At 50.2% G+C, this 9,532-nt stretch overlaps 1 protein-coding gene across 3 annotated transcripts in view; it reads right to left on the bottom strand.

Annotated features, from left to right (window-relative positions):
- LAS1L (LAS1-like (S. cerevisiae)) overlaps window positions 1-9,532 on the bottom strand; it is a 20,624-nt gene that overhangs the window by 7,265 nt on the left and 3,827 nt on the right. For 2 of the 3 annotated variants that reach the window (XM_012643530.1, XM_012643535.1), the window contains 6 exons: window positions 8,406-8,687; window positions 8,019-8,065; window positions 7,094-7,203; window positions 4,852-4,937; window positions 3,937-4,143; window positions 3,438-3,585 (listed from right to left, as the gene is read on the bottom strand). In XM_012643530.1, the coding sequence (XP_012498984.1) occupies window positions 3,438-3,585; window positions 3,937-4,143; window positions 4,852-4,937; window positions 7,094-7,203; window positions 8,019-8,065; window positions 8,406-8,687 (880 nt within the window). Of the gene's footprint in view, window positions 1-3,437; window positions 3,586-3,936; window positions 4,144-4,465; window positions 4,517-4,851; window positions 4,938-7,093; window positions 7,204-8,018; window positions 8,066-8,405; window positions 8,688-9,532 lie in introns of all 3 variants that reach the window. The other variant, XM_012643526.1, reaches the window with a different exon arrangement.

The following is a 9,532-nucleotide window of genomic DNA, read 5'->3' as shown; positions in this document are numbered from 1 at the left end:
AAAGCCAGAGAGAAACTCTCTGCCCCTCACAGTGGTCCATTAGTGTGATTAATGTATCTCAACCTGTCTAGTCTGACCACTAAGGTGTTGGGGTGATACAAATCTTAAAACACATCCCATTCTTTGGGTATGCCTGGTCACAGCTCAGGCTGATGGAACTGAAGTGGACTTTGGACTCACACGACCTGGGCCCAGATCCCTGTTCCACCATCAACAAATTGTGTGACTTGTAGATGAGTCATGTCACTCCTCAGAGCCTCAATGTCTTATCTGTCAAATAAGGGTGTAATACCTCCACCTCCCAAGATTGCTATGTCAAAGTAAATGAAATAACCTCTACCAAAAAACACAGCCCCATGCCTGACACTTAATTGCCAGTGATATTTTTATTTTTTCCTCTGGGGAAAACAAAAGCCAAGTTCCGTGTGTGTCTATGACAGATGCTTTTGCAATAGTGCGATCCAGTGGAGCATTATAGAAGAGAACGGGACTAAGGACAGGCTATCAGGATCCTGGTCCCAGTTCTGACTTGCAGCATAATCCCTGGGCAAACTCTCTGTTCCCCACTGTGTGTAATGGGGTGACTAGGACTACATTCACTGATTATCTGGGAAAGGCAGGATCTGTGCACAAGGAATCGTACCCAAGTGAGCCGCTGTTAGTGCTGGCATGTGTCGCATCCCTCTGGTATGCTTGCGTTGGGAGATCTCTGTGGTCCAGACTTCTCCAAGACCAGCAGCTTCCACTCTGCAAGCACTTAGGATTGGAAAGTACCTTGAAGGCCACCTATCCAAACCTCTCCATGCTGCTCTTTTCACTCCCTCCTCCCCCCATTACATAGATATGCCGTGTTCCTTCTGGACTTTGAAACTTCCTTTATTCTTTCTCCTGCATGAATCATTCAAACACCTCCTCTCTGTTGCTCTTCCTGATTCCTCCAGGCCCTTTTGGTTCTCCTCCCAGTTCCCCGCCCATCCATGTCATGTCTAGCCTATAGCACACACATCTGGTGATGTGGCTCCTTGGTTCAATTCCATCTCCTGGAGGTCTTGCCTTGACTGACTTTGTCTACAAGGACACATTTTTTATCATATAAATCCCTCTGTGCTCCAATTGCAATCAGGGTTCAAGAAAGAGTTCCAGACTCAATAGGGGGATCGGGGACTAAGAGGGTCTTGTCATCCAGACTCCTACTTCTCTCATTCTCCAGGCACTCCCACCAAGGACAGCAATGCTGGCAATGAGACAGCAGAGTTCAGTTCTATGTTTACTGAGGCCTATTTGGGTCCTAGACTTGTGTGGTGTGCTGGGCACAGATAGCAAATGCAGAGCCCTTGAAAAGCTTAGTTTGATATAGGGAAGGAGACACTAGGGAAAGTAGACACGGCAACACAAAACCTCAGATTTGGTATTTGATAGTTAACACAACAGGGTAGATGGTGCCGCCACCAAGTGAGACAGGCAACAGAGGAGGAAGATTACTTTGGAGCTGAGGTGAGGAATGAGATGATCAATTCTCTTTTGGTCACAGTAAAGCACCTGTGGGCCATCCAAGGGGAAATGTCCAACATGCAGTTGAGTATAGGAGGCTGAATCTTGGGGTAAAGGCCTGGGCTTGATAAAGAGATTGGGCCTTAGCACTTTATGGGAACTAGTAATAAGAGCAGGCATTTCAAGGAGGGAGTGGCAAACAGCATCAATGCGGCCAACACAGAGACTGATAAGGGCCCACTGGATTTGGTAATTTGGAGGTCAAAGCAACTCTGGGGGTGAATGCCAAATTGTAGGAAGTTGAGGAGTAACAGGGTACTGAGGAAATCGAGACTGTTGAGTATAAACTATTTTGAGATGTTTTGATGGGAGGGAGGGAGCGATAAACTGGTAATAATAAAACAGAGGGATGCGGGGTCAAAGGAGATTTTGCTTATGTTGCTGTTATTGTTGTTTTGTTTTGTTTTAAGATGAGAAAACCTCAGGCAGGTTCACAGGTTGAAGAGCAAGAGCCAGCAGAGCAAGGGAGAGGCTGGGGTGAGGCCCCAGCAATGCTGGCTGAGGTGGCTCCAGAGCACTGGTGGTGGGGCAAGGCCATCTCATCCTGAGACTGGCGAGAAGGTGGAGTGCAGGCGCAGATCACTTCACAAGGGCCAGACGTCAGGTCAAGGGGGCCCTGCTGGATGCCTCTATGTGCTCCAGGAAGCCAGGGTGAAATGGGAGAGGGGGAGGGGCTTGAGGTGAGTGATAAGGGTTTAGAATAGTCAGGGAACGGGAGAGCAAGTGGTCAGAAAACAAGTAAAAGTTCAGACAAGCAGAACTGAGGCCTGGCCCTAGATTAAAAATCATACCTCTGCTGTGGCAGCAATCCGCAGAGCTATGTGATTTTGTCCAGCAGAGCTCAGCTACCCAGGCTGAGGAGTGGGGAAAGCAGAATGGGGAGGATCAATGCCAGCTCGGGGGTGTGCAGGTCAGATACGGCCAAAGGATGTGCAGAGCCGAGGATGCTGATGGTGAGTGGCTGAAGTGATCAACCACAGAGAGGAAGAAGGGGAGCAAGGTCGAGGGAGGTCGGATATGGAAGGATGGAGGTCTGGATGCAGGCAAAGAGCAGACGTCATGGGATGTGAGGGTGAGAAACAGAAGGACAAGAGGTGGTGGTCACCGAGTGGCACAGCTCTGAGGGATGGAAATCGGTTGCTGTGTGTGATGGAGAATGAAAGTCACTGGGGTTGAGGAGCTGCAGAGTGTTGGGTGGGTTGCCCGAATGAAACAGATATTGCTGCAGAGAGCAGGAAGAGAATCAGGTGCTGAAGGTTACTGTGAGTATGAGGGAAGTGGCTCAGGGTCAGGAAATGACAGAGAAAAGGAAAGGGAACAACCAGAGGTATTTACAGGAACCAGTGCAATACTGTTTGACCACAGAACCCAGGATGGATTGGGTAAAGGGGACTCACAGGAAGTATGGTTACCATGATAGGTTGGGCCAGAATCAGAAAGGTCTTTGAACATCAGGCTAAGAAGCCTAGACTTCACCAGGAAGGCAAGAAGGAGCCACTAAAGGTTGTTGAGCAGCTATCAGAGGTATATTTCGGGAAGATAATAGAAGAGACAGCACTGGGCTTGGAGTCAGAAGACCTGGGTTCAATAATAAACAGCAGCTACCATTTATTGTGCACTTACTCTGTGCAGGCCACTGTGCTAAGCACTCTAGGGGGACTGTGTCATCCATTCTCACACTGGACTCAGTTCAGTAGGGTCTTAAGCTATATGATCTTAAGCAAGAATATCCCCCCCTCCCCTCTCTGGACCCAGTTCTCTCATCTGTCAGTGGGACGGGGACTGGGCTAGATTGTCCTTGAGGGGGTCCTTCCAACTCGGCCATTCTAGGGCTGTGTGGCTCGCAGGGCCTCACCCTCTTACCAGATGGAACTCAAGAGACTTACAGCTGAAGGAGTTGGGGGCTGGCCCAGCAAGGTGAGCCCAAGCAGGACTCCACCACCCGGGGCCAGTCAAGGGAGGCGGAGCAGCTGAACAGCCTCCAGCTCCTTCTTGCTTCCCACTGGCTTGCAGAAAATCGGCGAGCATTCCGTCCTGAGAGAGAAAACAGAGCCTGAGGAGAAGGAACCAGTGAGGCCCCCACCCAAGCTTTCATCTTGAAAAGTTTGGCTCTGTAGGGACCCACCCCCCCCCAGATTCCCGATCTCTACCACCCAACTGCTCGAAGCATTCAGGGCACTTTGCCCCAGCCCAGTTTACTTGGCTCTGATAAGAAAAAGGAAGAGGGAGATTTCTTCACTGCTGCCGTGGGGCCCTCTTAGGCAAACGTAAACCTTTAACAAGGGACGTGGCTGCCTGGTGCTTCTCAGCAGACAGCTGAGGACAGTGGCAGATGCTCCTTCCTGGGCTGCCTTAGGCCCTGGGGTTAGAGCTAGTCTCCCTCACCGGTCTTGGTGTTGGCCACGATCAGTTCAACAGTCCATCTGAGGATGTAGGTGGATCGGATCCCGCTGTCCCCCAAGGCTGGCAGCTCAGAGAGCATCCTCTCCAGCAGGGCCTGCGTGAACGTCTGGGAGTGCAGGCCCCTGAGCAGGGGCTGCCAGAACTGAGAGAACGGCTTTGGCACCAGGATGTCACTCAAGTCCACGTTTTCTGGTTTGTAAGGGATACCCATTGGGGAGGGGCAACAGGAGAGAGAGAACAGGAGAGAGCGGGGAGGTGGGGGGGAGAGGGAGAGAGAGCGAGCGCACGCACCAGAGTGAAAGAGAAAGAGTAAGAGAGAAAGAGTGCATGTGCGTGCGTGTGAGCCAGCCCCCCCACCGCCAACAGAGTTGCCACCACAGAACAGAAGGAAAGAAGAGAGCAGAACAGCAGGGAGAGAGAAACCAGTTAGTATCTGACAACCAACAACTGGCTCAAAAAGTATAAAAGAAAAAGAGCTCTGGTTCTAGCTTCAGCTTTGTCAATAACTCACTGTGTGACTTTGCATCAGTACCTTCCCCTCTCTGGACCTCAGTCTGACCATCTGTAACATGAGGACGTTGGACTAGATGACCTCACAAGGCCCTTCTAGTTCTGTTGTTCTAGCTCTCTAGCTAGTGGCTAAATCACAATTAACATGGCACAATAATGGCATTAAGACCCCCACCCACCCCACCCGACCCGACCCCATTCCAGACCACTTAAGGACAGTCCCACAACTGCAAATCAGTGGAGTTACATGTTCTGTTCACAGGAGTGCTGAGGGGCTTCCAGAGGCGATGGTATGGCAGGACAAAGACCTCACCCCCAGCCCACCTTTCGTGCTCCCGCCCAGGAAACACAGAACCCTAAGACTGCAGCGAGCCCCCAGGACCCTACCTTCATAGTCTATCTGCAAAGCTGCCAGCTGCTCAAACGTGGGGATGAGAAAGCCGTCATCTAGAAAAGCATCCAGCACTGCCTCCCTGGAATAAGAAGATGTTAGTTTAGCAAACTGAAGCTGGCAGAAGATACTCTCCTAATCCCTCACCCACCCCTCAAGGCAGCTCATACCTCTGGGGTGGGCAGTGAGCAGGTAGGAGGGGGTAAGAAGGCAGTTGACAGATCTCAGGCTTCAGCCTCCTGGGTCAAGGGCTGGGCCAGAGGCTCGGATCAATGCGTTTTGAACAAGCATTGACCAAGTACATGGTGATCTAAGACCCATAATGAGGGCAGTAGCAGCTAAACAAGCCTCAAAACACAGATGGAGGAAAGTCCCAGGTCCACAAAAGGAGTTAAATGTCTGGGATCATGGATTCAACGGCTTTTAGACTTCAGTTCCTACTCAGGTCTTTTTGTTTCTCTGACCATTCTCCAGTCCCCTCCTCCTCCCCTTCTTCCAGGCTGCCTTCTTTTAGATCCTGGAAGTAGAAACCTTGGAGATTCAATTGCTGGATCAAGTATGATTCACAGGCCTTATTTCTAGGGACTCTAAGAACTCAGAAAAATTTAGAGGGGCTGCACGAGTAAGCTATAGGAGCGATCACTTATCTCCATATAGCTCAAATCTACACCAGCAACAGCAAGCTGATTCCTCCAGAGGTAGTGGCTCCCCAAGAGGCTCCCTGCTATGGTTTGGATGTTTGTCTCCTCCAAATCTCATGTTGAAATTTGATCCGCAATGTTGGAGGTAGGGCGTAATGGGAGGTGTTTGGGTCGCCGGACCAATTTCTCATAAACAGCTTGGTGCCATCCTTGCGGTAACGGTTAACGAGTGAGTTCTTACTTTATTGTTTCCTCCCTACCCCAAGAGCTAGTTGTTAAAAAGAGCCCAGCACTGCCCCCCACCACGACCTTGCTTTTTTCTTGCCATGTGACATGTGATCTCTGCACACACCAATTCCCCGTTACATTCTGCCATGAGGAGAAGCGGAAGGCGCTTACCAGAAGCAAATACCATTGTCATGCTTCTGCAGAACTGTAAGCCAATAAACCTTTTTTCTTTATAAACGCAGTCTCAGGTATTCGTTTATGACAAAACTAAATGGACACAGATACTCTCTAGGCCTGGGGAGGGGGGAAAGAGCTTAGATGTCCTAATACTTAGAGAGTTGACATACTCAGATCCCTCCCTCAAGCAGATCAGGCTTGAGGAAACAGCTGTCCTTCCATCTATCTCCCATCTCCTTGGGTCAACGCTGGAGAAGAATGCTTAAAGGAGCCAGCCAGCTGCCTGCTCAGTACTACCAGGCAGACACTACTGTGGAGGGGCACAAAGATAGCTTCCCCAGCTGCTAAGGGGGCCACCATCCACCCTTTTGCTGAAGGGTGGAGCCAAGAAGCCTAGGCTGGGCAGATACCAATAAAACACCTTTGGAACTAGTATCCTGGGAATGAAGAGAAGACTCCAGGGATAATCTCAGCCTACATTGAAGACTCCCACCCAGGCCCGCTCCGCCATCTACACTACCTACCCACACTCTCTGCGCCATCCCAGATCCCTTACAACCTTTCCCTAGCCAGGAAGGTCTAGCAGTGCCTCCACACGTCCTTAAGGGAAAGTTCCCCAAAGCCCTTTCCAGCTGAATTTAGGTGGAAAGCGCCCAAGAGCTTGGGAGAAGAGAAGAATGGGTAGAGATACTATTTGGATTGAGCTAAGCACTATTTTTTAGAAAACAGAAGGCTCATGGCCATTCTGAGAGAAGGCTCCTCCTCTGTCCCCTGAACCATGACTGCCCAGCGAATGCTGACCCCTCCAACAGGAGTTCGAAAGAAAAGACCAACAGTGCCCACCAGGTAGCTTTTACCTCAAACTTGGACAAGGGCTAGGCAGTGAGGTGGTAAGGTTCAAGGACTCTTCCTAGTTGCCAAGAGCTCCACATACCACCTTACAGAGAGGAATAAGGTTGGCCAGGAGATGGATGATAGTGGGCATTCCTGTCTCTGGCCATTCTAGTGACTCAGAGTTGCAACCCCCACCAGAGGGTCATGCCCAACGTAGGGTCACTGTGTGAGGGATCAGCATTACCCCTGGGATTTTGTACAGAAGAGGCTGGCAAACTAGGATATGCAAGCAGATTTCAGTGGAGCTGCTACCCTCTTCCCTGGAGAATAGGCAGCCCCTGGTTACCTAGTTACACACCTGTTCTCCCACGTAATGCCCTTGAGCTCTGCCAGGACGCATTCTACACGTGGGGACGCGTCACTCCACACCTTAATGGCCTGAGGTAAATGCCTAAATTTCTCCAGCACCTGCCGGCAAAGAGGGTCCCATCAGAAGGCTGGTTCAGCCAGGAAACCCACCCCCACCCCTCCAAGCTCCCTTCCCACAGGACCCCTGAGCACTGCCCTGCAGGGGCAGGCCCACAACTCCCCTATTGGCCCTGGAACTAAAAATAACCCGACTCTCAAATGCCAGACATCTCCCTCCTTCTCCCTTCTTTCCACCCCCAACGAATTTCCTGTGGCTCCCAACCACCAGATACCCCAATATTTAGATGTCTGAATTGGGCCAAGGGTCAAGAGGAGGCAATGGGTTATAGAAGAAAAAAGAGAATCAGAAAACCCAGGTTCTAATCCTGGTTCTATCATTAACTGTATAATGTGACCTTGGGCCTCTCCTTTCACTCATCTATGGCTTCGATTTCTTTGTCTGTGAAAAGAGAGGGTTGAACTAAATGGTTTCTGAGCTACCTCCCTTCTCACTAAAATAGCACCGCTCTGCTCCTCTGATCTAGGAAAGCTCTTGCACCCCACCTGCTGTTCAGCTGTGGAATTGCAGGGCCGTGCAACTTCCCATTCCCAGTTGCTCCCTAACCACCCACCCAGTGGGGCAGATTATCCACAAATTTCATCATCTGCTCCCTTCCATCAGTGTGGAGGATCAGCCAATTGGACTCTGCTCCTCTTGTCTCCTTTCTAGTCCCCCCTCCTCTTTCCGAGAAGTTCCCTCATGCTTTGCCACTTTTCTTTCAAATTCCTTCTCAAGACTTCTCTCAGGTAGCTGGCAAGAGGGAAGAAATGGCTGGGGCAGGTGAGAGCACACCAGGTCAAGGGTACTTTCTTACCTTAAACTGTTCCTCTTCATATGACACCAGCAGTTCTCGGGCTCTTTCTGGAAACAGAAGGGAAGACAAATAGGACTGCCAGCCCAGACCCATGCTCCTGCTGGGCTCCTCCTGCGCCCCTCTCACCTCATTTCTTGAGTTGTAAGTTGAGAACTAGAATTCCTTCCCCTCCTACTTCATGGGGCTCAAGGAAGATGGTTTATGAATCGAACATGATAGCCACTACACTATGGAAACTAGCCAGGGAAGATGGTTTGTGACAGTTTTTTAAGCTGGGACTCACCACGGCACCAGAGGAAATGCTGAGTCAGGGAAATAACCAGTGCTAACTCTAAGTCTGAGCCCTTCCGGGCTCATGGGCCACTCTCTGTCCCCAAGAACACCTACCATATAGCTCTTTATGTCTCAGAGCCTTTTTGCAAGAAGAATCCATCTCGTCACTGCCTTTGCTGTCACCATCAGCCCTGACAGCTGACTCATCATCTTTCGTATTGTCCTGAGGCTCTGGTTTCTGTTCTGTGATGTCATCGACAATGATGTTATCTTCCTCCTGGTCCTCTTCATCTGTCTCTTCCCCATCTTCCTCCAACTCCCAGGTGTCTCTCAGGCTGTTTTCCAGTTGGCGGCACCAGTAGGTCTTCTGGAGCCAATCCAGGACAAAGTAGCAGCCTAGAGGAGAGGAGAAAAGAAGACAGTGCCATAGGACCAGCCACAGCTTGTGAGCATTACAGGAAGGCTTGGCTCTAAGAAGGTTCACATCTCAAATATCCAGAAGCAGCCTCTCTCACTCTGGGTTATCCCTGTTCTTTGCCTTCTGCGCACCAGCACCTTTCCTAGAAATAACTAACACTGGACTTAGAAACAGGATGCCAAAAACAGCAAGCGGCTGTGAGAAAACTAGGATCCAGCCCCACTAGCTAGTTACATGGCCTTGACCAAGTCTCTTCTCTTTTCTAGATCTCAGTTTCCCCATCACAAGGGATGAGGCTAAATCAGGGATTCTTAACTGGGATGGGGTGGGTGTCCAAAGAACTCCTGGGTTCATGACACTGTTGATGGCTCATGCCTCTCAATTCACCCCTCTCCCCCCACTAGGGTGAGGTGAATGAGGCTAACAAGGCACTACCCCAGGAGCAAAATTTAAGCGGAGGCCAGAAACCTCTGTAGTCAACGTATCAAAACAGAATCAGAATAGTACCCTGCCAAGCCATCTTGGAGCCTGAAGCAAAGGTGAAACCAGTAATAATAACCCTGGTTTTTTTGTTGTTTTTTGTTTGTTTGTTTTTGAGACAGAGTCTCACTTTGTTGCCTGAGCTACATGGCATCAGCCTAGCTCACAGCAACCTCCAACTCCTGGGCTCAAGGGATCCTCCTGCCTCAGCCTCCCGAGTAGCTGGGACTACGGGCATGCGCCACCATGCCCAGCTAATTTTTTCCATATATTTTTAGTTGTCCAATTAATTTCTTTCTAGTTTTAGTAGAGACAGGGTCTCGCTCTTGCTCAGGCTGGTCTC

This window comes from Propithecus coquereli, unplaced genomic scaffold, assembly GCF_000956105.1.
Source record: "Propithecus coquereli isolate 6110/MARCELLA unplaced genomic scaffold, Pcoq_1.0 Scaffold101, whole genome shotgun sequence".
NCBI classification, from domain to species: Eukaryota; Metazoa; Chordata; class Mammalia; order Primates; family Indriidae; genus Propithecus; species Propithecus coquereli.
Note: the sequence above shows the minus strand (reverse complement) of the source record. Positions and strands in the feature narration are given on the sequence as shown.